Below are 26,919 nucleotides of genomic sequence, written 5' to 3'. Positions count from 1 at the left end.
GAAGATCGGCTGTGGCCCCGAAGTCATTACACCTTCAAAGGTAATTAACACATGGCTTTTGTTTTGGACGATGAGCCCCAGATTATGTCGGTACAGATGGTGAGGGGGCAGACGACAGATACCGAGAGCAAGGTGTGCTTGGATGTGCTTTCATGTCAGCAGGAAGTGCTTGACCCTTGGCCCCCTCTTGACCTCAAATCTAGCCTGTCAACACCACTTCCTTGAGTGCCCTGTAAAGATTAGCATGTGGTCAAAGACAGAAGGCCTTCCGACCTTCGCACGATGAGCAAGGGGACTCAGCTGGCATCTTTGCCCTGCAACACCTTTTGCCAGTTATGCTAATGTAGGGTTAGGAGATCAAAGGCTTGTTTTTTGGTAAGACTTAAGAATTAAACTACAACATTAGTGTGTGGAACATTTGAGCTGGGATCAGTAATGCATTTCTTGATGTTTTTCATCACAAACAGATCTTTTTTCTGATGTGTTTCAATGATTTCAGCTTGTGACTCATGCTGTGCTACAAAAACACCACCTGACTTGTCTCTTGAGGTGGTAAATAGCTTTACTTCCTCTGATGCCATCATGGAGAAATAAAAGTCTTCTCTTGACCTTGAAGATAAGTCACGTTTCCCTTTATGGTATCTGATTTGTCTACCAGTACAGATACCACAAGTATCATCATAAAAACATATTTTTTAGTAATCTGTTACCAAAATATTAATCTGTAAAAGATTCTGCTTCATTTAATGAACTGTAAAAGACATGTTAGATTATGGGAAATAGCTCTTATCATTTTATTGCTAATAGTCAAATGAGAAGATTGACAGTTCATATGAATGCAATGTATTAAACAAGCTCAAATAAAACTGGAACCAAAGGGGAACAGTTTGATTGGTCTGTTTCACACGTAACCAAATACCCCTCATCAGCACCTTACTAATTAACACATTATTAATTGCATTTGTCCAATTAGTTTCCAGTGCAAAAGGGATTATTTGACATTTAAGTTTATAGTCATTACTTTTCATATTGTATACATCCATTATAACACTTCCATGGATCAACTTGATTGATTTTGCACTTTAAAGTGTAGCAAGTTGGTTTACAACTGTGCAGCTCAGCAGAGTTACAGTATTGCCAGTGATCGTCACTGCTGGCTGCCATATTTTGCAAACATTTAGGCTATAACTGGCCAAGACTTTGCCCACACATTGTACTAAAATATTCTACATTAAAACTGCAGGTTAACTTGCATAAACACCAAATAATATAATAACTTGTGCAGTCTGGGAACTCACTGGCTAGCTTACTCACTTATCCCGTGGTTGCAATGATATACTTTTTAAGGCTTTATTTAGTTGTCCAGCTCAAGACTTCCAATTTTTGTGTCCCAGTCATTTAATAAAAATGTAGATGAATTTAAAAAAGCCAGTCAAAGGTAAAGTGTCATCAGATGATAGTTGGTTTTGAGACCACATTTCAGCAAACACAGTCGCTCTTTTGTTCTCAACAAGGACCGTATGCAGCCAACTCCTGCTCACATGGTTTTGTAATTGATGGTTTTTCACGATTAGTCACATGAACTCAACCTACAGAGAGATTAAAACCACCAGTATAAAGCCTTTTTTACAGATTCTTGATATATCTGTTTATAGTTGCTGTTAGCTATCTAGTTATGTAGCATTGGCGTCACAGTCAGTGCTGGTGGAACTGATCAGATGGATGGAACTGGCTAGAAAATTGGTTGTTGATCCTCCAGATACTCTGCAGATACACCTGTCGGTGTGCAGAAGTATCTGGCTTGAGTTAAAGTCTTTCAAAATGTCTTTTCTGTTGCTAAAGGGATTACATACAAACACATTATGATGGAGATGGAATTGAGCACTCTAGGAAGACAACTGGATTCCTTTTTGTTTGAGAAGACCTTTGCCTCTCATCCAAGAGGCTTAAATTCTAAAACAAATGTCAGAGAGTCCAAGTATTTAACCCATAGTGGGGTGCTCACCCCTTTGGAAGTGGTCCTAAGAGTCACTGGTGCTCCCTGTAAACAGGATGAGGATAACCAGCTGATAAGGTAGATTAATATGACTTTTTTAAAGTTTTCTGATGCTATTTAGCTGACCTTTATTTAAATGAAATTACATTTTGTATTGTTTCTGATTTGTTTTTAATTATTCAAAACTGAGAAATTCCAACTTAGGACCAGCTAACTTCTTGTCCAGATGGATACACTGTAACCCATTCATGTCTGAGAGCGTATCAGCATAGTATAAAAGTATTGAAAGCATTATAATTCAAATAGCAGTGGTAAACTCCACATGTTGTCAGTCAGGGGCATTGGACCACTTCAAATAAACAATGTCTGTGTCCCTGCAAGAATCAAACACAAAGTGATCCCTACAGTTTAATATGAATTACCTCAAGCAGACATTTGGATCCGTGGGTCAGCAGCCTGTCTCAGGAGAGTGTTTGATGATGCCGTTTTATTGTTTCAGAAGGTCAAGATCTTCAAAGCTCTCCTTCTGTTCTCCACAGGGCACCCGGGCAGCAGCTGTCAGAATACACTCGGCTTTGTGTTTATGTACGAGAGAAGAGGTAGGTCAAGCCTCCTCTCATAGAACTGTTTTTACTGGGGGGTGGGCGCTCGGTGGACACCATAATATTGTTGTTCTGCCCTTTTGTGCTGAAGAGAGGGGAGCGTGTGAATACTGTCACAGTGGACGTCACCGCTCACGGCTCGATGCTGATCAAATAGCCTTTTTGGCATGATTCAGCACAATATTTCTACAAACACCTTCATGCTATCATTGTGATCGATCCTTTTTGGACATACATCCCAGTGGAAAAAGGGTGTAGCTTGAGCTTCTCCAAAAGCACAGTTAAAAGGCAGCTAGCCCAAACCACTTTCTCCTCATAGTCCTCTAAAAGGATATTATCCAACGTTTGTTCTTAAGATCTTCTGATGAAGACCAAAGAAGGTGATTTAGATCAATAGTAGTTTATTGGTTGAACAAAAAAGCCAAATGATGTTGTTGTTGGGTTCTTCTTTCACCTCCAATCTGCAGGAGAGGGGGAGGACCTATGACAGTCTAAATGACAGTGGTTTACACTGGTCATGAAAATTGTTAGGAAAACTGGTAGGAAGACTGAAGCCACCAAGAATGCAGTGATAAGACAAGGACGATGTGGGTTTTGTGGACTAGTTCCAACACTATTTCCCTGACCTCTTTGGCTGACCAGCCTGAATTGCTGACTTTTCTTAAGGTCACGCCAATGCTCTTCCACCCTCTCCCTTCCCTCTGTATAGGAAAGACTCCCTCCTGCCCCTGCTACCTGTTTTCTGGCTGCTTTTCATGCCACTGCTATGCCTTTCAAGTGTTGATTTGCTTAAAACGTACACTTAAGATGGTCTGTGGTTTGCGCCTTTGATAACTGGAATGCTGTTTTGGACATACTTACACAGTTACGTGTGAAAAGGCAACAACCGTAAGCCAATTTATTTTCCAGCTTTGCAGACAAGTAGACATAAGAGTTGCTTTATATGGTTGTTTATCTTTTCCTTTGACTGTTAATTTTTCTAAAATGACTGCAAATAACCATTTGTTGTCAGAACTGTCAGAGACAATTTTCATCATGATAATTCCTGTTCCCAAGCCTTTTTCCACACATGACGCACATAAAAAAAATTCATTAGTGTGTTAAAGTGATGGCATTTTGTCATTCAGACAGAGGGCACTTTTATGTTGAGTTCATTCAGACATACTGTACCTGCAGTAGAGAAGGAGAGAAAGGAACCACTTGTGCAATGTGTGTGCAAAAGACATGTTCTGCAGTGACTTGTGTTGCAGTGGGCATGAAGAGCATACGTAATTTGTACTCATGGTCTTTTGGTTTTTGTATTTTTTTTTTATTATTATTGCTATCGTTACTGAAAGCAAGTCCATGAGTGTGTGTGTATGTGTAGAAGTGTGTTTATATGTGGTGCACGGTGCTGTAGTGTGAGAGAGCTGCCCTTGCTGCAATCCCTATCCTAATGAGGAGACACATACCATCTTTATCTTAGTATTTTAGCAAAATCACAAAGCCAACAACACAACGCAAAGTTGAAAACCAGTTGACTGCAGCACAAGTGCAAAAAACCACCTCGATAGGCAAGCGTACTAACAATTGCAAGAAACTGAACCATTGCGAACCGGTTTTCTATGATCCCATCACCATTTACTAGCTTTGTGCTAACGTGTTGTCTGTGCAGATGCTTGCAAAGTGCTGATGTCATGTTAGCAGTGGACACGGTAACGTCCATATCCACACTCCTCAAAAGCTGTAGACTGCTTTTCTATTTTTCTCCTCTCTTGCACACAAACTGTAATCAGCTGATTGTACGGCAAGAAGTTCTCTGGAAGAAAACAGCATGTTTCATGTTTTATTTTTCATTCTGTCTTCCTGTCATGCAGATTATTGAAGAACCTTTGTAACAAAAGTAATAACCTAATTGTAATTATAATGTAATTACTAAATTCAGTAGAGTAATGTGAAAATGTAATGTGATTGCAGCAATGCATTACTTTGGAATGGGCTATACTCAGCAGTGAGCTGAGGAACTCACAGACGCACAAGCGACAAACAACCTAGCTCAACAACCTAGCTTTGTTATGCACCCCCTGTAACCTGATCGTTTTTGAAGAAATAACACAATGCTGATTATGTGCAGGAAGTTCAGCGCCATATATAAGCCTATCTTCTTTGCAGCACTGGTATAAGATGTTAAACACACACTTTCAGCAAACCAGACTTTTGTCATATCATCAATACTGTAGCAAAGCAGCATCAGCAGGAAGGGGTTAGTGCTCAAACAAAATGCTGTCACTTTGATCATTTCCTAATGGTCTTTGATGTCAGTGCTCTTGAAAGGGCCGATAATGATGTTTAATTGATTATGTAGAATGAACTAGCTTGGTTTGCTCCCATATTATTCATTCTTCCTCCTTTTCGTGTGTTCCTCCAAAAGAAGATCGCTTGCATGCCATATTGCCCCTTCCCTTTCTTCTTGTAAAACAAATAAAGACGTCAAACATCAAAGCCATTCTTGGTTAATAAAAGAAGACCTCAAATATTTTCCATTATGTTTAACATGGTTTTGGGTTTCGCCAACCAGAGGAATAACAACAGGACAGAATAAAATTCCGCTTTTTTGTTGTGCTCCATTTCTGCTTTACAAAGGTTAAGCAGGCCAAACTTGAACCTGCACTTTGATGTTGTTAGGTCTGAGTATTCAAAAGGAGCCTTTCTCTCTTCGACTTCTCTTCAGAGACCCGAGTCCCCCCTCACTCATCCCTCCACACACTCTTCTGCTCTCTCTCTCTCTCCTTACTGTCCTTTTCCACCCTTGTGATTATGATATCCTGAGTCCCCGGCTAAAACAACAGTCTGTCAGAGGATCACTTTCCTTTGAAGTCAGCGTCAGTAAGTTGCGTTTCTGTCTTGGGCCAGAGCACTGACCCCTGACCTGCAGTGATTACTTCCGTGGCGCAGCCAAGCAGAGATAACTGTAAATGCACTCCTTTGATATCTACTTGAGAACAGGAGGCTGAGCCTGAAGGGAAACACAATGATGCTCTGGCATCTTAGCATGTGTGTGTGCACATGCTCACAAAGATACACAGACAAGGCACCATATGGCAGAGGCCAAGAAAACATGGGGATGACGTCCTGATCAAAGCTGTACCACAACGATATTTGAAGCTCTTTGAATCTGAATCAGAGAAGCTTTGTGAAGAGCTGGGACTAAAATGTAGCACCCAAGCCTTCCTGTGGTACAAATCTTAGGTGATAATTTAAGAATACGCAATATAATGTGCATAAGTTATAAGCCAGAAGTTTGCTTCCAAGGATGCAGACTTTCTTCTAATTAAAAAAAATTTTTTTGGACATTTCCAGTCCAATCTTCATACCTGACTATTTTCACAGGAATGTTTTGTTGTTGTTTTTTGTTGACCCACCTGTGAATCATCCAATCCAATCATCCTTTTAGAATGTCCTTCAAGAAGCCTAGAGAACTATTCCTGAAGACTACTTAAAGAAATTTCAAGAAAGCTTGCTTAAGAGAGTTTAGGCTATGTTGAATAATAAAGATGATCATATCAAATATTGACTTTCAAGCTCGATAGGACTGTATAAACTCTGTTTTTGCCTTTTATACTGTATTTTCATTTATGTATGCACATTTTAATAAATTGCTGCACCAATTTCCAAATTCTCCACCAAAACATGGAAAAACGATGGGTTCTATTTGTAGCATAGACACGCGAGAGGTATCAATATTCAGACCTGCTATCAGGAATGTTTTCTTGCAACTGAATTAATGAGTTTTGTCTTCTTCTATTCATTTTTGATCCTGATGTCAGGAAATCCTCCTATTATCTGATGGTGGCTCCTGCTATTAACTACTTTTCTAGCAGGAACCACATATACAGAAATATTTGACAGAGCATGTGATGCATGAAAGAATACAAATGAAGAATTTAACCACCATCACTCACCATCAGTAATTGTTAGAGCACAAAGAATTTCTTGGTATTCTGCAGTTTTTTCCCCCCTCCTGCAGACACCCCCTTTTCTCTAGGATGTCCTTTTATGTTTGAGATGAGTATTTAGTCAGAATGACAGTCCATTTTCATCTGTGTCCAGATGGCAGACTAAAAGTTACAACCACAAAAAAAAGAAAAAAAATGCAAGGATAATATTCGTTCTCACATTCTGTGCCGCAACAGCCAAACCCACCGTCGTAGCTGCGTTTCAGAATAGTGTTGCAAAGCTCTTATAATCACGTATTGTTTAAATCAACCTGATTGAGGGGGTTTAACTCAGAGAATGCCATTTTAAGCCCAACACTCATACAAAGGCATATATAGTCATTACTGGAATGACTGTTGACATGTTCTGCTAAACAAGACCAGAGTTAACCGCACTCTCATGTGAGGGACAATAGAAGATGAGCAGATGAGAGCTCCTGATGGGGACTAACTCGCTCTTCATCTTCAGCTATGATTATAGCCTTTCTTTTTTTTTCACTTAGTGCTTCTAGTCGGCTGTGGTATTTTTTTCTACTCTTTTTTTTTTTGTTGTTGTTCAGAAGAGAAGAAAAAAGCTGAAAGACTAGCATGCTGTTGGACTAAATGTCATGTTCAAGCTGAAAATAGTAAAGACAAAACCTTGTAATTTGCAGAATGCTTTTGTCATCTTTACCTCTATTTTATTTTTTTTAGCGCAGAATGAATGCCACATATGAGACGCGGGGAATCAAAAGAAGCTGTGGAATGCGTCGGGATAAAAAGGAACAAAAAAATGGACAGCAGTTGTTACTATATATGTCATTTCACACCCAAATCATATTCAGTTCACATCTTGGAATAACATTCTCACAGAGGGCAAAATAAGACGAGCAGTACAAGATGTAGGAAAAGGAAATCAGAATAGTTTTAAAAGAAAATAAAGATGTAGAGTAAAAGTACCTAATAATGCTTAGGTGGAATCATACCACCATAAAATCCATCCATCCATTTGCTTCCGCTTCTCCTTTTCAGGGTCGCGGGGGGCGCTGGAGCCTATCCCAGCTGTCATAGGGCGAGAGGCGGGGTACACCCTGGACAGGTCGCCAGTCTGTCGCAGGGCCAACACACAGGGACAGACAACCATTCGCGCTCACATTCACTCGCACATTCACACCTAATGGCAATTTGGATTTCCCAATTAACCTATCCCCACAAACTGCATGTCTTTGGACGGTGGGAGGAAGCCGGAGTACCCGGAGGGAACCCACACAAACACGGGGAGAACATGCAAACTCCACACAGAAAGACCCCGGTGGAATTGAACTCAGGACCTTCTTGCTGTGCGGCAACAGTACTAGCCATCGTGCTGCCATAAAATCCATGCAATATATATATATATATATATATATATATATAAATAAAAGTAAACTAAAAATCACTGAAACAGACTTTTATTGTCCGCTTCAAGAAATAATTTGTGTCGGGAAGATGCAAATCAGGCATGTGGAACAAAGTCTGGGAATTCTCCATATCCTAAAATACACAAAATAATGCCTTAATAAACACTTCTGCAAGCCCTCCCCCTTTTTTCAAAGTTTGTGCTAATTTCCCAGTCTTTCATATGATCTCAGCACTACATATGAGCCTCAGCAATTTGAGGTGTCCCCAGAAGCTTGTGCTGTTTCAAGCATCTACCTCAGGAGGGAGCTGCAACTGCTCATGATTCTGCTAATTTCAGTCGCAACCACCAAGTGCAGACTTTGTCACCTCACCTCCACTACATGCTTCTGCACCCTATCCCTTCATGACACATGAGAAACACGTAAATGAGTCGTGTGGCTACTACTGCTCTCACTGAAGATGACATGACAGTGAGTGTGCCGTTTTCTCATCTGTTCACTATTTCCTCTGCTGACAGTCAGATGATGATTTGGATGGTGACTTCCTTTCACCTTCTTTTTATTTCATTTATTTTCATCCTCATATTGGTTCTGTGCACGTTGTGTGTAATTTCACCCCTCTCTGGTATTGTGTTCGTTATTATATTTATCCTGTCAGAGTAAATGAAGAGTTCATGTAATGCGCTTGTTTATTTGGCAGGGCAGGGCAGCTCTTTCATCTCCTTTCTGTAATTACTTCAATTAGTCATGTGAGGAGGGAGGGGTTTCAGCTGCTGTCTCTGGGATTATAATTTACTCTCATGTCACTGTTGCAAGTAGTCAATCAAGTAGCCATTTGAATCTAAGGTAAAGGGTGTGAACACCCTTCAAACAAAGAAATAAGATTAGTGATTTATAAGCACTGCCTTTAAAAGTATATGATGTTATCCTATGCCTTTGAAATAAATAATTGTAAATAATTGGACCGCTCCCATGGTAACATCTCCACGCTAACAGCATCAGCGCCACCAGCTCTTTGCTGATATGAACTTAGTTTAGGGGTAGAATCGGGTCAGAGAGAGGGGACTGCTCGAGGAGACATAACTTTGAAAACTCCTTTCATGTTGTGGACAAGCGATGAACTTCTGTTGTAATTTATTGCCGGTGTGATTTTTAAAAGCACCCCTTCCCCAGCTCTTTGAAGTGAGAATGGGTCTGTTTTTCCTCTGCAATGGTGTCACTGCCTGCCTGGTTCTTGTCTGTTATTGGATCAAATGGAATCCCCTTTCAGTGTCCAAATGTCTGGTCAGGTTTGTCTACAGCAGAGCAGGAGAATTACACTTGAAAATGCAGTTCTGTCTAACAGGTGTTTGAACAAATCTGTTGACTTATCCCAGATGACAAGAAGAAGATTACAAGAGATATGTTTGACACTTACTGTAAAGTATATTTTATCCTTAGAGGAACTTTAAAGGAAGAGTTAATGAATAAATCTATGTGCATACAGACGTATTCACGTAACAGTGTCTCTGTTCTGAATGCTTGCAACGCTTTGAACACTAGTTGTCTTGTATATGTGAAAAATGTGTCGACTTTAAACCTTCCCTGTTTTTTGGCATAGAATATTCATGTTAGAGTTGTTTTCTAATTTAGCATGAGCATCAGATATTTTAACTGGCTAACCTCCTGTTGCCTAATGACATAATCTAAAAGGACTGTTAAGCTGCTCCAGACTAGAATTTAAAACTCAGAAGATACTTAATTCATCCAGTTCATTGGATGAATTTGCAGCATTTCTTTTTTTGGAACCAAGTAAGAATTTTTCAGATGTTTTGGATGCGAATGAACAGATCTGACCAATCAGACCAGGGGATTTGGTAACAAATACATCGTAGCTCATAATGCACACCTTTACAGCATATAGAAATAGTAAACTTACACTGTTTTACTTCAGAGACACAGCTAGAGGCTGCCCTGGGTCAGTCGGCTCTGTGAAATTATTTCTCAGACTTCTCAAATGTGGTCGCATCTCCGCTAACGAGAACTCAAACTGCCCCACACAACATGCTGAAATGCATGCACAAAAGCATTTGTAATACAGCACCAACTCCTGGATGAAACCCAGAAATACACTCAGTGTGTAATGGCCTTTACCGACAGCTGCTAGCCACTAATTTAACAGCTAATGTGGCATTCGGGTACTTGCTAATCGTTAAACGGCTAACAGTAATGGGCGTGCCATCGTTGATGAAAGAATTAATAAATGATAAATGAACAGAGTTTTACTGTCGTCTTTGTTCCGTCTTCCTTCCCTCAGCCCCAACTGTTCGCAGCAGATATCTGCCCCTCGCTGAGCCTGGTTCTGATGGAGGTTTATTCCTGTTAAAAGGGGTTTTTTCCTTCCCACTGTTGCCAAGTGCTTGTTCAAAGCAGGTCACTTGATTGTTGTTTTTCCTCTCTATTATTATAGCGTCTTTACCGTACAATATAAAGCATGTTGAGACAACAGTTGTTGATATTCAGCGCTATATAAATAATCTGTCCATCCATTTATTACCAACTTCTTTTCAGTGTTGTGAAAGTCAGCTACTTCAGCTGCTACTAAGAGGGGGGGGGGGGGGGGGGGGGGGGGGGGGGGGGCGCTGCCTGTGTGCAGCTGTGCTGTGTGAAGTTGTATCTCAGCTGGAGAAAGTGAAGACAACACTTTTGAAGATGGTTATCTAATCCAACATGAATTCTTAGCACCGATTTGTATCTGAGTATCCTTTTTTTGACAACCCTACTCCTGATTCAATGACTGTGTGTGGTGAAAATGGTTTTAGAGCAGGGCTAGGCAATTCATTTTCCCAGGGGGGGCATATGAGAAACTGGCTGTTGTGGAAGGTTGCAAAAATAAACTGAACTAAAACAGTGAAACAGACATTGTAGAAACACTAACATTTTTATCACTATTTAATCAACAATTCCAGTCTGTTCCATTTCAGCCCCAGTCTATCAAAGCATGCACTTACCTCCATGAACAAATCACTCTCTGTCACAGGCCCTTTCACTGAGTGTATTACTGCTATGTCCTGCGTAATTTCAAACTATTTTGTTACTCACACAGATGAGTAACTGGGCTGTGTCAAAGACATCGCAGCTGTTGCCCAGAGCCAAGGAGAAAAATTCAAAACGATCCCCTTTGTCTTTATACTGAAGGTCCAAATTTCCCACAATGCACTCAATACATCTTGTTACTGTTCACCCGAAGAGGGGCACATTCTCAAGTCTTTGTGTGTTTAGTTAATGGTGATAGAAACTGTAATCCTTAAACACAGAAACTGTATTATGATTTTCCACAAAATGGAAAACAGTAAGCTATTCCCTGATGAGGACTTTATGAAATAGTGTTTGGTGGGCACTTCAAGTTATAATTGGATTGTTGGATGTTGGATTCCCATGATGCTTTGAGTATTTCTTCTTCAGTCACCTTTCTCACTCACTATGTGTTAATAGACCTCTGTGCATTGAATCATACCTGTTATTAATCTCTGGCTCTCTTCCACAGCATGTCTTTATCCCGTCTTCCTTCTCTCACCCTAACCAGTCACCCCCCCTCCCTGAGCCTAGTTCTGCCGTAGGTTTCTTCCTATTAAAAGGGAGTTTTTCCTTCCCACTGCTTCCCAAGTGCTTGCTCATAGGGGGTCATATGATTGGTGTCTTTTATTGTAGGGTCTACCTTACAATATAAAGCGCCTTGAGGCGACTGTTGTTGTGATTTGACGCTCTCTAAATAAAGTTGAATTGAATTGAATTAATAAATTCATTCATTGCTCTTACATTTCCAAAGACTTGAAGAAGGAGCCATCATATATACTTTCCCTTCCTTTCTCTTCTTTAAACTGAGAGTACAGCTAAATTATGCCCAAGACGTCCGAAGCCTCGCACTAACAAAACTGCCCCCTCTTCAAAGTCACTGACCAGACCATAATCGTTGTATCTTTCTTCACTTTTTACTGATTTTTGTCATGCATGCCTTCATGCTGCTCTAGCCAGTGCTTCATTATGTTTTTATGGCCTATTCCGGTCAAACTTGCACTGTGGTCGCACATTTCAAACTGTTCTCCTGACAGCTGTCTGCGCCTTTATAATAGCTACTTGAAAAGGAGGAAGGTTTTTATTTTCCTTCTGAGCATTATTTTTACTGATTCATGTGTCTTTTTTATGATGTTATTTCAGCTCCAAGCTGGTTTAAAAATACACCAAAAGCCCTATTCCCAAGCATTTATGTACCTAACATTTTTATTGCTCAATTGTAATTTTGTGGGCAGAAATAAGAAGGGAAGACAAAAAAGACACACATTTTTTGATTTCCTTCCAATAAATGTTTGGAATTGTAATAACTTCTGGGACAGACAGCCTGTTGCTGTCTCATGTGGCTACAGGATCCGGGTTGCGCTCTCTCTCGCTCTCTCTCTCTCTGTGGTATGCGTGTCCAAGGGGCTTGTTACTCTTTGAGGTCTTCGTTTGTTTAATGAAGTGGTAATCTGTCTACACAGAGGTTCACCCTCAAAAGTGAAGTTCACTGTGTCAAGTGGCTCAGTTTATAATCTCCTTTGTATCTCTAATAAAAACAGCTTCTACTATGCCCATGTTTAGGAATTGTGTGTCAAACGATGTGATGTGTTTCAGCAGCATCGACTTTTCTCTCTCCTCCGTGATGGTACCTCGGTGATGGGTTCGCGTGCATGTGCGTTTGACCTGCTGCTGATACTGAACCCTATGTTTGTGGCTCTACTGTGCCGAGGGCCAAATGCAAATTGTATCCTAGAGGGCAGCTGGCAGGGAAGCTCGGGTGTTTGTGCAGCCATTTTTCAAGGATGCTGAGGACTTTCCAGCTGTGGCACCGCAGTTTGCCCTAGGACCATCACAAAAACAACATCAACATTCAAGTTACTGGGAGGGGGACTGAAAACATGATCCACTCCGCAGTGTGTTTGAAATGTTAACTAAAGAAAACAAGCCAGCTAATGGTTTTGTATTTATATATTTTCTTTGGAGGCTTTGAAGTCACGGCCCAAGTTGCATGTCAGCCCCGGGCAACTCGGAAAAGTAGCCTATACATGCATGCAATGAAAACAAAAAATAGCTTGATTTCAACCTCTGACTCGGTGGACTTAGTGATTTCACAAACACAAAAATTTTTTATATTCATGTATTTCTTTCCTCAGAGTATCAAGTTATATAGATTCTAGATTTGTTCATTTTAGAGGTGTTGCTCTAAATGTCCCATAAGGATCAAATAAAAAGGCAAACTTTATAGAGATACACCACTGACAAACGTTCTGTCCAAAACCACCCATGCGAAAACTCTATCTCTAAAGTGATTTACTCTTACGTAGTAAAAAAAGGCCTGACTTTATTTCACAGCTCACATATCTGGCTTTTATAATGGGTACATGTGTGTTTAATCCAAAGAACATAAGGTGGGAGAACACTAAATCTATAAATTAGCCTGAGCAAGTCACTAAAGTTTTTATGTATTATATGTAGCACAGTTTTATGTTCGTAGGTTTGTTACAACTGATTGTTATTCAAAGTATACAGAAAAGCAAAATATAATGGATTTAAATAGATCCTATGTACAGTCAAAAAGGCAAAAATATAGATCATATTAGCACCTTTATTCTTCAACACATCCCTTGAGTTAGGTGGGGGAAAATTAGTCAGTGTCCAGCAAAAAACTTTGAAAGACCTTCAGGTTTGAAGGACTGTTGGTCAAATTCACTTTAAAAACAATTACAAGAAAGTCTGCATCCTTGGAAGCAAACTTCTTCCAAGGTTTCCGGGTTCGTAAAGAAATGAAGGGTGTTTCAGGACAGTTTTTAGCTTAACTTTGAGATATTCTCCTTTATTTCAAATTTCAACATTACTGTTTAGTGATCTCTTCAACATTTATTTAGTTATATTTATTTATTATTGAATAAATAAATAATTCCTTAATTTCCTTTTACCCATTTCTGTTGATATTCACACCCTTGATATTTGACAGTTTTAATTGCTTTCTGCAGACGAGGTAGTCCCTGTGAAAACCTGTTCTGCAGATTACGTGATGTAATGGGGGTGTGTCATATACTACTCAAGTTTCAGTCACCTTTATTGTATTAAAGTGACTTATTATTATGAACACCAAACTGTACTTATAGATAAATACCACAACATTTTTATAAAGAAATGCTTTTACTTATCTGCTTTTGTTTTTGTTTTGTTTTTTACCAAACTTAAAGCCCAGTAGACCCCCGTGTTTCGGAGTATGTGTTTGTTTGCTTGTGTGCATGCTTGTGTGTGTATGTGTGCTCCGATTGGAGGTGGGGGGGGGGTTTATTACTGCTTCTTGTTGGTTGCGGCACAGTCCTGTCTGTTCTGTGGGACATCTGTGGGTTGCGTGATGGGCTTTGTGGAATGGTGCTCTGTTAGTGGAGTTAAACAGGCACAGTCACGAGCTCTACCGCACGCCATGGGCACAAGTGGCCTTGTCTCTTTGAGGCTTCATATACACGCACATCTGACAAGTACCTACAGCCTAAAAACACACAACGGCACAGATAAACAAACATGAAGCCGGTCTAGCTATGAAGTCAGGCAGATATCCAGATAAAATTTCAGTAATACTGAATGCAGGGAAATGTTTCACGAGAGGAAGCCAACCTGGCCAAATCTCAGAAAGCTATGATTGAGTTGTCTCGCAGCTGCCAGTGCTGTATATTTATTTTTTATTGACCTAACAGCATGTTTGATACATTCTGACCACAATAGCACCCAACATTCATTTATTGGTGATATGTGTGGCCGTTTCTGACTTTGCACAGCAGCCAACATCTTAGTTTTATTCCCAATGCGATGCTGTCCAACACTTTAATAGCTGCCTTTTTATAGTTATTGATTTAGTTTATTTGAGGATGGAGTCTGTGTGTAAGCATTTTATCTCCCTCCTGACCGTTTGTCAAAAAACAAGCCATAAACGTCCCTGGAGGCGGAGAACAGAACAGAGAAGCTACCTAACTGCTCTATTAAAAGTGACACCGTACCTTAGATAAGATATCCAGTTTGGTGGGAGATGGCTGCTAAATGCTTTGTACTCTGTACAGTTCTCTTTTATTCTATATCTGAAAAGCTGTGATTACCCATCACACCATATGTCAGACCCAGATAGATTTTAAATGATTTTTAAGGGCATATGAGGATAATGAAGACCAGAGTGTAAACAGGCCAGAGTGAAGTTAAAAAGGGAGGAAAAACTTGAGATCAAACAGTCAGTCATTTGACTTTGATGTTCATGTCTTTCGTTGTGAGTTGCAGTAGTTTCAGACTTTTTATTAGTCTTTCACAAAGACGCTGCACATCTTCTCTCTGCCACCTATTTTTCAGGTGCGCATTTCATGTTTTACTGGCACGAATGCTCACGGTCTTCCCTAACTTTTACCCATATATTGCTGCACGTGATGTCACCCGTTGGTTTCTGGACTTCACATTTTGAAGCTTCAGTGTCAGCGTTTTAGCCACTGCCATGTTTTTCAGAGCCATAACTTACCATACTATGGAAAAATTATGGTTACACAAAGGTAGTGTGTTAGCAGTTGTTGTTGCTCCATCAGCTAGCCATGAACGGCAAAGTTAAAGACTACAAAGTGAAACCGAGCGTTAAATACTATCTGTACTTCTCTTTTTTTTTGCATCTGTCCCAATACCACTGTTGGTTAATTTCCTGTTTCAGCTAATCTGTTATCCAATCAGCATTTGCCAAACAAACAGTAAAACCTACGGTGATCACACTGGATTTTGGAAGACTCTATGTAGCATTTTGCCACGGTCGCAGTGCCCTAAATTAATCATTAGGGTGGGGTGCTAAGGTAGCTTATCCTGGATAGCATCTACAAATTATATAGATACCATGCCCAGGCACAGTTACCTGCTACTTTGTGCTACAACTCTACTAAGTAGAACATTAGCACAAACTTTATGGATGGGCTGTACCACAAGGATGGCTATATTATTTGTAAGTTAATTCCATTAAAAATGGTGCGGAAGTACAGTGACTTCAATTAGTGGAGGTTAAACCAAACAGTAAGTCGGGGGTGTTATAATGGAAAATCATGGACAATGGTCTATCCGATTTTACTTAGGGCACCTCCTCCTTAACATGAGTCTAACATGAGCACCAAACCATCTGAACTATACCCACTTTGGTGCTGAGTATGGGAGGCCCAGCTGGCTTCGCAGGCAGGTTGTGTCCATCAGAGCTCTCGGCCTTTTATGAGATTACATGAAAGTGTGGGAAATACAACAAGCGTTTGATCAGCGTAGACCATGCTGATTTACTGGTGAACCCAACACCTCAGCTTGTACCTGGCAGAGCATCACCTACAGCTGCCTGAGAGAAAGATGAGAGTGAAACACACACAGCCCCCAGCATGTCTCTTTCACGTTCTGGCAGTTCACTACAATGGCTTTAAGTGGAGTTTTAATGCCAGATCTGCTGTTGCTATCCAACCACAGGGCCTTCTGCTTTATCTTTAATGCTAGAAACTAGTGAGCTAATGAAGAGGAAATCTTTAACTTGTGCGAGACATTCACATACAACAGTTTTCTTGTCAAACAAAATGGAAAAGTCTGTTTTTTATTTTTGGGTTATTACATCATGGTATTACACTTCACCTTTGAAGTTGTCTTATTTAAGCACGGTTTTATGACTTCCCACATGTTTGTGCAGAGTAAATAGTTGATGGATGATTGCAATACTTGCACTGGCAGTCGGCAACTTAGAGCAGTTTGTAAAGAAGCACCTGGGTAATCACCAGGGTAATATTTGAAAACACCATAGCTTTGTAAGAAAGCCAGCGAAAAGCTAAAAGGGACTCACCATGCTTTTTGATATTTTCAGTAATGTACTGTCATGCTAAAAGGAAGTAGGAGATTTTACATATGAGAGCATTATACAAAAAAAATCATCTGGTTCTTACTAGGTCTTAAAATCATTAAATTAAGAGTTTCAGTAGGTTGTAGAATCATTAAATAATTGCTAACATGCTAACTGAGCCCTGTAGCCCTGTAGAGATGCAGCTCTTGCAGCTCTGACCTTGGGGGGGGGATTTTCTGGGACGTCCACTCCTGAGAGGATTGACAGCTGTTTTGAATATTTGCCACTTTGGATGTCTTACACTGTTGAATGATGGACTTCAAATTGTATGGAAATGGCCAATCAGAATATAGCTTAAAGAGAGATTGAAGAGCTAAAATGATTCGTTGTACATGCAGGACACACTGAAGGGCTGCATGAAGGCCAACTGTAAGATAAAGATGATCTATTACATTCACTTGAGATTTTTTTTCCCCTATACTTCTTCACTCAGTCAATACCAAGGCTACTAAAAAAACTAAAACAGATTCATATGATTGTTTTCCACAAAAGCAGTTCGTTTTGTTTTGTTTTTTCATTGATTGCTAAAATTTAGCTTCTTTCCAAGTCTGGTGTTAATAATTGATTACATAAAAATGTGCCCAAAAGCCACATAGTAATTTGTTATATTCGTGCCCTCTGCTTTGTGTCCAAAAGATGTGCCTTTGATGAGTGAATGCCTGACAAAGATGGAGACAGACAAGAAAAGACAGAGACCCACTAGAAACCACAGTAGTCAATGGCATGCTTTACAAGAGACAAAACATCGAACAAAAGGAAAATAGGATAAAGGATGTAGTTGCTTCAAAGGTCTTACTGTAAGTGTAATTTTCAAAAGGGCTGGGTTGCCCCCGTTCTGTAATTAAGTTCTACACACTGGGTTTGTCTGGAATTAAAAGGACTATTGCCACTTTTCAACATGGATGTTTTTATGTGTCTATGTTTGTCTGTGGTGAAGGATGAAAGGGAGATGCCGTTCCCTGTCTCCTGAAAACTCTTTACACCAGTGGAAAGTAGACGAGGAAGAGACTCTGTGGTGTTTGAACTTGTGTCTCGTGCCGTCCTAGTCTTAGACAAGTCAACAGAGGTGGTTTCATTTTTATTGTGTTCTTGACACTATGATGCTTTTGTTTTCTGTCCGTAATACTGGCCAGATTGCCCTAGATCCCAGCACTGTCGAGAGGTCTTAATATCTTCTCTTCGCTCTCATGTCCATATAATTTGATCATATTATATCATGGAGAACTCGACTTTCATGTTGCAAGTTAAATAAAGTGTCTTACATGTTCCTATATTGCGCAGTTTCCAAGCATTTATACATATAATTCATTGTCTTTGCATAAATCTCATGCTCTGGGATGTATGTCTTCACTTTAACAGTAGTGCAGTGTCCTTTGCTCTGGAGGAACCAAGAATGACAATCTTTTTCAAGTCTCTTACAAAGTGAAAATCTGATGACAGTAGTTGAGACTAGCGGACTGTGAAGCATTATCTGTGGTTCCGTGGTTTCTTCCTCAAAGTACAGCTCCGGGGCAGATCTCAGAGTTCAATCACAACCCCTGCTCTGCTTCCAGACTACTCTTGAAATGACAATGATACACTAACGTCAGACACGGGTGTTTTGCTTGAAAAACCAAGGAAGAAAAATAATAATGATACAATAAGACGGGGCCTGCTGATTTTCCTGGGGGCCTGCTGATTTTCCTGGAAGCCGAGATTCCCTGGAGCCGATGGAGGGAAGCTTCGTTGCTTTTCTAAGTCTTTCATACATGCACCAGACATTATGTCTTCCTCGTGAAGGATAGTCTGCAGCATTCTTCAAAGGCGCTTAAGATGTATAATTAATAACAGAAATCAGTAATTTGAAATTACAGCAGAGGACACTCAGGTTTCTTTGAACCCATCAAAAATTGGATGAGTTGTGGTCCTTTAATTAGTCAGGATTAAGGAAACTGGGTTGGGTCTGTCTATCCTCTACCCAGCACATACCGCAAGCACCTCCACCCAACACCCCAGACTTAGAGGAAAATGAGCGTTACTCCTAATATGCAATCATTTTCCTATTATTTAACCCCATAAAATGTGAAGTGAAGTCATCATTTGACACACTGATCCTTAAAAAGATCTCCTCAATCAGAGTTGGCCTGTGATGAAAATAACATCACCGGCAATCCTGAACAGCAAAGACTGCTGGTCTGTTGTGGGGTTTTTCTGTCTGTCGGAGCTCTAAGATGAACCGCAAACCTCAACCAGCAGCTCACGTATCCCCCCCACCCTCACCACCGCCCGTCTCTGATTCCGGCCTTCGTGGTTTGTATATCAGGCAGCACAGATCAGCCATCGCATGCTCGTCTGAGCTCTGCCAGCTTTGTTTACATCTCTCCCTTCCAGCTACGACAGTCAGAGGTCTTTCAGAGAGACAAGCACTAAATATAGACCAGACCTGTCATTATCAGGATCATTTGAGAGAAAAGCTGCTGTTTTGCTCGGAGCTACTTTTTCCAATTATGCGATAAGCCTGCAACACAAACAATGACATGGAGTAGATTGTGGTAGCGTGACCTAAGTATTACGTCGGGCGAATTATCTGTGATGTGGCAGTTAAATTGGGATCTTCGATCCATAAAAAGAACTAAGAACTTGTACTTGTGGTGCAGATGCTTCCATCACTTAACGCCAAACAAAGCAACACAATGTCAGTCAAGTCAGGGACAGATTTTGAAAGTGAGTGTCCTTCTTTCATTTCTGTATTTGCTCTTCCTTTGAGTTTTCGCTGAGAAGCAGAACATGCAGCAGAACGTGCGACCAGTCTCACGTTCCTCTCTAGACTCTGTGGGTGGTCCTATTGGGTGGGTAAGGGGGGTTGATTATTCTGGGTTAATCTTTTGATTACAATTCAGTATGGTCCTCTTGAGAGAGCTTGAATGAACTAATTACACGAGCGAAGGCAGACAACTTCTCAGTACTTGCTTGGCACTGCTTTCTCAACATCTGTGGACATCCCATCGAAAAGATAAAAATACAATTAAAACTGTTTTGTCTTGTATTTATGTAACAATGCTTTTAAAATAATATGTAGATGGCAATGAATAACTGTATTCATACTTGGCAAGCCCAGCTGTTTGATTGTTTGATGTGTGGGTCTGGGAAGAGTCTGCGAAGGGTTAGGGTGATTTATAGAAGAAATGACATAAGAGCTTTGGAAAAAAGTTTAAAAAGATTAATAAAAAACCACCATATACGCAAATGTTTGGGCTGTGTGACGCAATCATCTTTTCAGGGAAATCCAAAAAAAGAGAAAAGAATGGAGGGTTGCATATGTATCATTTTTTGCAGGAGTGTGCAGCCAAGTTGTCGCTCCAACTACGAGCAGCCAAGATGATTTTTACAATTTGGGGGGATTGGAGGGATTCACCGTCTGTTGCTGTTGATGTGAGGCGATGAACAGGTGCGCACGGCTGCACGAAAGGCAGGAATGTTGTTTTTCCTGTGAGGATAAGGGTACAATTCATGGGGGATACTTGCTTCCAAACCCATTTCCATTCTTTTCTCCTCCCTCTTCACTGTCCCCTTTTGTGCCCATTTCCATATGACCTCATCTGTGTTTGATTTTTGCCTACTTGAAATTGGCCATGGGGTTAACATTGAGTCTTTTGATCAGTCCTGCCAGGAATTAGACTTGTTTATCTTGTTTATCTGATGATGGCCCCTTAATAGGGGGGCACACATTTGGCAGGGGCATGCCTTGATGTGGGCTTTGATAGCTGCAGGACACAGAGAGAAGAGAGGACCAGGACTCTGTAATGGTCGGAGGTGAACGAAAGACGATTGCAGATGTGGCTCAAGGGCATCTGAACCTTGTCTCTCTCAGCTTCTTGCCTCCAAAACTTATCTGACCCCTTACAGATGGTCCCTCATCATCATCAAAAGGCGCAGCTATGCAACGTTCTTCCTCTCCGCTTTTCAACCTAAAGAGCGCCTCTCTGTAGCTCTCAGAGATTGACAGTTATTAATCTGCACCCTGACGGCGTTTCTAGGCAATCTGTAAGGGCAGGAAATGGCACATAAGCAATGGGCTCCTTAAGCGAGATGTTTCCCTGTTGCTCTGTTCATTGACTTGCTGATGGAGATGGTGTGGGTAGATGGTCAGGTGGTGTGGGTAGATGGTCAGGCCCCATCCTATCACTTGCGTGGCTCGACCTCAGCCCCTTGAAATGAAAGCTTTCCTCTCCTGCACCACAGCTGGGCTCCAGGGAGCCTGCAGAGGGCCTGTTTATTTGTGCAACAATGTAATCAAGGGGTCTGTCGTTACAAGACCTAGCCTTTGCACCTTTCCTCTCTCCACCAGTTTCATTCTTCCTTTGGTTTCCCATCAGCTCCCCTCCCCTTCTTTTACCATCTCTCTTTCACCACCCTCAGTCTTTTTCTCTGAGCCTCATCATTATCCAAATCCTTTTGCTGACCCTTGTTGACCTTAGGATTTGTTTGATGTGGTCCTGGCAAGGAGAGAGATGAAGTAGTTGGAAGTTTATTGTTTAAAGGGGAGATTTCCATGATTGCGGTTTATAAAATAAACATATCTTTGCTTAAGAGGCTGTTGAAGTTTGCGTGTTTCTGTGTGTGTGTGGAAGCAGGAGACACATCGCTTGTGTCCGTCTTCCTGTAGGCGTTCTAGCTGACGCGGGTCGACGCATAGGCACTTTCTCCCGTTCCAATCAAACGCAGAGCGCCTCACATGCCAATAATTTTTCATGCCGCTGTTTAGATCACGAGATTCCTGCAGTTAAAAGGCAAGCGTAAGTAAACAAGATTACACATGTGGCCACAACATTGCCGTTCTTCTGTCCACTCAAGTTCCCTCTGTGGGAAAAGGGCGTGTTATCCATCCTTTTCATGTCGCGTTTCTCACGGATGTACAAGAGAACCTGCGAGGGCATTGAGGTTTTGTCCAAATACATTGAGAAGAATTCCGTCTCCTGTTATGCAAAACTATGTACACGAAGCCATTTTTTGCAACATCAACATTTTTATATTAAATGCATCAGCACTGAGTGACGGGCAAAAGGTGAAGCTGCTTTTTGAAATGATATTGATATGTCTACATCTAAAATTCTATCAACTGGGTGTTTTGAGAGAAAGTTCACAAGTTATGGCATGTCCTGATTTAAATTCATGTATGTTTACATCCTTAAGTTTCACTTTGCTTAAAGCCTGTGCTTCGTCCTGCTCTCTCATTGAGAACAAATTCCTGGTGCTCTGCAAACCTATGCCTCTTATTTCCCTGTTTGTCTCAAAAGACAGACAGGCGGGTTAGTTTTGGGCTGGGCTGCCTTCTGAACAGCATCTCCAGTCTGCGCTGCTCTGCACTGAAGAAGCAACTTGTTTTTCAACTGGTGGTTTTCTTGAGCCACAATGTTTGATGTGGGCTTCCCTTAATCACACAACATGCTCTCTAAACATGAACTACATTCATCTTTGCTCCGCGACTTCTGGTTTCCCCCCCACCACCACCACCATCCTCGCTCCCTCCCCTGGTTTTCCGCTGCTTTTGTTGAGTTATTGTGCAACAGAGTAGCGAGACAAGAAGAAGACAGTGGCCTTGATCTCGATGAAGTGATTTTGATCCGGCCAATCCAGCAATTAGCCTACTGAGGGAAGAGTGAACCTCTAATCCTTGATGGGACACATGTTCTTTGTAGTCCTAATGTCTCCCTTCCTACTATGTCCTCATCCCTATCTGATGGGACGCAGAGTAAGTATTAAACCAATACCTCAGGTTGAAGCCTACCATTAAGATGGAGATGCTGTGCTCTTTGAGGCTAAGGACTTTTAATTATAAGCTGCGGGCCCGATCTAGTTGTGTTTCCTCCATCTTGCTGAATAGAGGGTTTGCTCAGCGCTGACTGAAGACCTGGTGCCAAGCTCTGGAGTCAGTGTGTCACTGGCGGGCACTTTGTGGGTACGAGACAAGGCTTGATGCCACGCCGAGCGAGACTCTACAGGGCTCCCACATGGGGGCAGAGATGAAAGACTTTTATCTCCCCTTACCCCTCCCACTGTCCCCTTTCCCTTGGAGCTCCGACTGGCAGGGAAGTAGGTGAAGAATCAAACTAGAGTAACCAGACAGGTTGTTAACATATCATCCCGTGATGAAGCTTCAAGGGCATCCCGCGAGATCAAAGCAAAGCATTCAGTCCAAAAGCATGACATTGTCTTGCACAACAATCCAACTATCCTCCAGTTCAGCTGTCACTGAATGAGGAAGTGGTCACGAACAGCAGTGGAGGCCCTCTCTCTGTCCCCTAATGGGCTTTGATGATCCAACACAAAGAAAGTGTCATTAAGGTCTTATGCAAAGTATAATGTCTTTTTTTCATTTGTTTATTGTTGTCATCAAACTGAGAATGACCCAACCCACACCTTTGTGTATTCACTTAATGATGATGGATATCCGACAGCTTTCTTTCTCTTTCTTTCTTTTTGCTTTCTTTCTTTCTCTCCTGCTGTATATGTAGTTTTCGCTTCCCTTTCCGGGGTGCTGAATATCTCCATTCCCTCGAGGATTTCTTTAGTTTTTAGTTTAGTTTTGTTTTTCAGTCAGCCAGCAGCTCTTTGATGTTGTTGCCTGGGTGCTGCTTGACAAAAGAGCCTCCATCAGCTGGACTTAAGGATGGGGAGGTGGGGGTTAAAAGAGGGGATTGGTGAATAAAGAATCAAAGTAACTGGAATGGGGTCTGAAGGCGGAGGACTCCATGTGAAACTGTGAACCATGTAGCCCTCTAAAATTTGGGCCCAGAGTTCACACTTGTTACTGCTTTTTCTTTCTTTCTTTCTTTCTTTTTGGCTCTGTTCTCTTTTGTGTAGCATGTCAGTGTCTCCATAAGTCTGTTTGTGCCTGGCACTGTATGTTCTCATTCTTTAATTCTGCCAATGGGACAAAATGGCCCATATATTTTACTCTTTGGAATCAGGTGTTGTGCACGACCACCAGCTGCTCCTGGACCTCATAAAAGTTTCTTCTCTCCGTGCGCTGATCGTCTTAATGCCACATCACTCTCTTTTGCTGCTCTCTCTGTCCGCATATCCACGCACAGCAAGGGCTGCTGGTGCCACTGCGGCCGCTGACACCCCCACAATGAAAGGGGGGACAGTCTGTGCTCCCTGAGCCCATCAAATCCCCACAGGACCACTCTGGTCCACTGGAGGCGAATTCAGGCAGCAGCCTTTGGTGGTGCCGACACAGCAGACCTCATTCACCAAGGGTCTCATTAAACCTGACAACATCCCCGCAGCCTGGGTTTTATTGTTCAGCCAGCTTAATGCTAAATGGCAATTAAAGGCATCACCAAGGCGCAGGTATTAATGCCTTTGAGGAGTGTACAATCTTTGGAAGATAAAAATGACAGCTCAACAATAATCAAATGTTTTCTTTTGCCACTGGAAGAAAAATTCACGAGTATAAGATATTGACCCTGTTTAATCATTATTCAGAATTTACACCCTACATATAATATACACAAACGCAGATTTAAAATTCTAGTACTTTATCAGTCTCCTCCTTAGAGTTGCAGCTCTCTGTGTCTGTGCATAGCAGCCCTGCAGCTTATGGATGAACTTTGATAAACAATCCTCCCTCTTGCGTACATGTGGCTACTTTTCGGTCCCACAAAAATGTTAACATTGACACTTCAAAAATGAGAGTCCAGAAAGTTTATCTTTTGCAAGGGAGTCTCAGCTTACTCCTAACTTTTAAACTTGTTATTTGAAGTGATATCAGTAAAGCTGACAGGAAATAAAAAAATTTCCCAAAACACAATCAGTGATAGCTGGCGCCCACAGCTGAGTCAATAAAAACTAAAGAGCCAGAACCTTCTATCAGCAGTTAGTTAAGGCTAAGAACAGAGCTAAAACTCATTGATTTCTCCGTACAGTCCTCATGTGGCCAGCAACACTTATCCGTAACTGCTGGATGTGTAATTAAGCCAGCACATTCATTACATGCCAGTGTTGCACTCACAGCTTGTTTGCTGCCCTCGAGTGGCAAAGAAAAATCCACAGTCTTGAAACTGTTAAGGGACGTTTTCAAGAATCATTAGTTTGTTTGTGAATCTGTAACTGCTGTAATAGAAAAATCAAAAAGAACAAAGAGCATAAGCTGCTGAACCTCAACATTTATGTCTTGGATATTTTCAGTGTGTGCAATGTGGAAAATGCAGGTAATGCGGTCAATCAGATCCCGGCGGCTTTGTTTCCAGGTTGTTTTCTGCTATAATTAGCAGATCAAAGTATAATGTTCTGTGTCACTTGTTTAACTCATTCCACATATACAGTCTTCATAGTCTGTTTAGATCCCATGCCCGCGAGGCCCACTCCTCTGTGGATTACTTTTGAACATACATCTTCACTTTGTATTTATTTGCTCGCGTGCAGTCACGAAACAAGCAGAGGGTAAAGAGCATGGGCTCCACATGCTGGAGGGGCTCAGCTATGTAAACCACTAAACTTGGGTTTGCAAACAGCTACAACTGGGAATGGTCATAGCACAGATGAATGAGAAGCGTGTAAACAGTCTGTGAACCATCAACATGTACCTCGGCAAGGAGCAGGGATGCAACTGTAACATCTGTCCCAACAATTCCACTGGAGAGTAATTAGGCCATATTTATCGGCAGCACAGGAAACAAGACCCAGAGGTTACCTTATTGCTGTCAGGTTTAACACAGCTGATTTGAGATTTGATTTTGACAGTAAGAGATGTTAGAGGCCTGGCTGCCTGTAGACGTATTTGGGAATCTCATGCAGCAGATTTTTATCGCTGGTTTTTGATTCAGAGAAAGTGCAGCAATGTACGATTTCACTAACTCTCCCCAGACTTCGAACACACTGCGAAATCACAAAAGGAAGTCTGGCAATCAACCGTGTCTATGTTTATATATCCCTTTCATTACCATGTTTTGAGGTTTTTCCATTAAAGAAATCACGTCTGTAGTCATATAAGATAGACTTAAGTAGTTTATTTAGCTGTGGATGAACAAGGTCTGCTTCCCTTCTCAGCATCAGCAGTGGCTGTGGTTTTACATTGCTGCTAAGCATTTAACCTTCCTTTTCATATTGTGACAATATTTCTTCAGCTAAGAAAGATGAAGGAAGGAGATACGGGTGCCGTCAGCAAATACAAGGTTTCATAACCTCAGAAGCACAGCGAACGGCACGTCCAGTTCTCTCTGTGTTTTGACTAGCTGGGTCAGCAGCACCGCACCGTAAGACTCCACTTTCTGTAAACATGTTACCCATGACCTCAGCGGAGTGAAAATGTATCCTATGAGGGCTACAAGTCGTCTGATTGATGCTAATTTATATCTAGAAGGAGTAGTTTTATCATTATTCACAGGCAACAGTTTTGTACACTCTGCTTTATTTTAATATTAAGTCATACAATTGCAGTTTTTTGTAATCTGTAGTCCACTCATTTAAAGTGCAAAAACAGCAAACATTTATCTTCAGTTTTTTTTATCACTGTGGTTCATTAACTAAAACAACAAATTGTCGGCTTTCCTTACACATTTGAACAGACATTTCACTTGATCCTCTTGTACTTGGTTTTAAAGATAGTGTAGTAGTTTTGTAATGATTTATCATTCATGTATTCAATTAAATATCCTATAAGTCTAACATTCAGTAGCATCTAGCTTCAGAAGCTTATGGCAGTAACAACTCTTTGACTGTTTGATTGCATGCAAAATTAACTTTCTGCTTCATTTTGCTGCCTGTTCAAGTTCAACTTTCACATAGATGCCCTAATATTGTATATTGTCTCTGCAAGATGTGTTAAACAATGATTGCACAATGCCCAGACCCAGAGACCCCCAAACCCTATGATTTACACCACCATGCTTGGTGTGAATTTCTTCTCAAAGAACTTTAGCCTGTCCTGATGACCAAAGGATTTTTTCCCGGCCTTTGCAACCTCTTCCTGTTACTGCATCCATTTCAAAAGTTACCTGCAGAGCCTGGCTTTACTGAAGTGGCCCGTATTGGACAAACTGACCGTTTA

The 26,919-nt window shown here is 41.2% G+C and overlaps 1 protein-coding gene across 3 annotated transcripts in view; it reads left to right on the top strand.

Moving 5' to 3' along the window:
- LOC309704175 (uncharacterized protein) overlaps positions 1-26,919 on the top strand; it is a 55,732-nt gene that overhangs the window by 11,404 nt on the left and 17,409 nt on the right. For all 3 annotated transcript variants that reach the window (XM_082529206.1, XM_082529207.1, XM_082529205.1), the window contains exon 2: positions 2,536-2,595. In XM_082529206.1, the coding sequence (XP_082385332.1) occupies positions 2,536-2,595 (60 nt within the window). The remainder of the gene's footprint in view (positions 1-2,535; positions 2,596-26,919) is intronic.

This window comes from Aulonocara stuartgranti (genome assembly GCF_965226115.1).
Source record: "Aulonocara stuartgranti genome assembly, chromosome: 4".
Lineage (NCBI taxonomy): Eukaryota > Metazoa > Chordata > Actinopteri > Cichliformes > Cichlidae > Aulonocara > Aulonocara stuartgranti.
The sequence above is the reverse complement of the archived record's forward strand: the minus strand, read 5'-3'. Positions and strand labels throughout refer to the sequence as shown.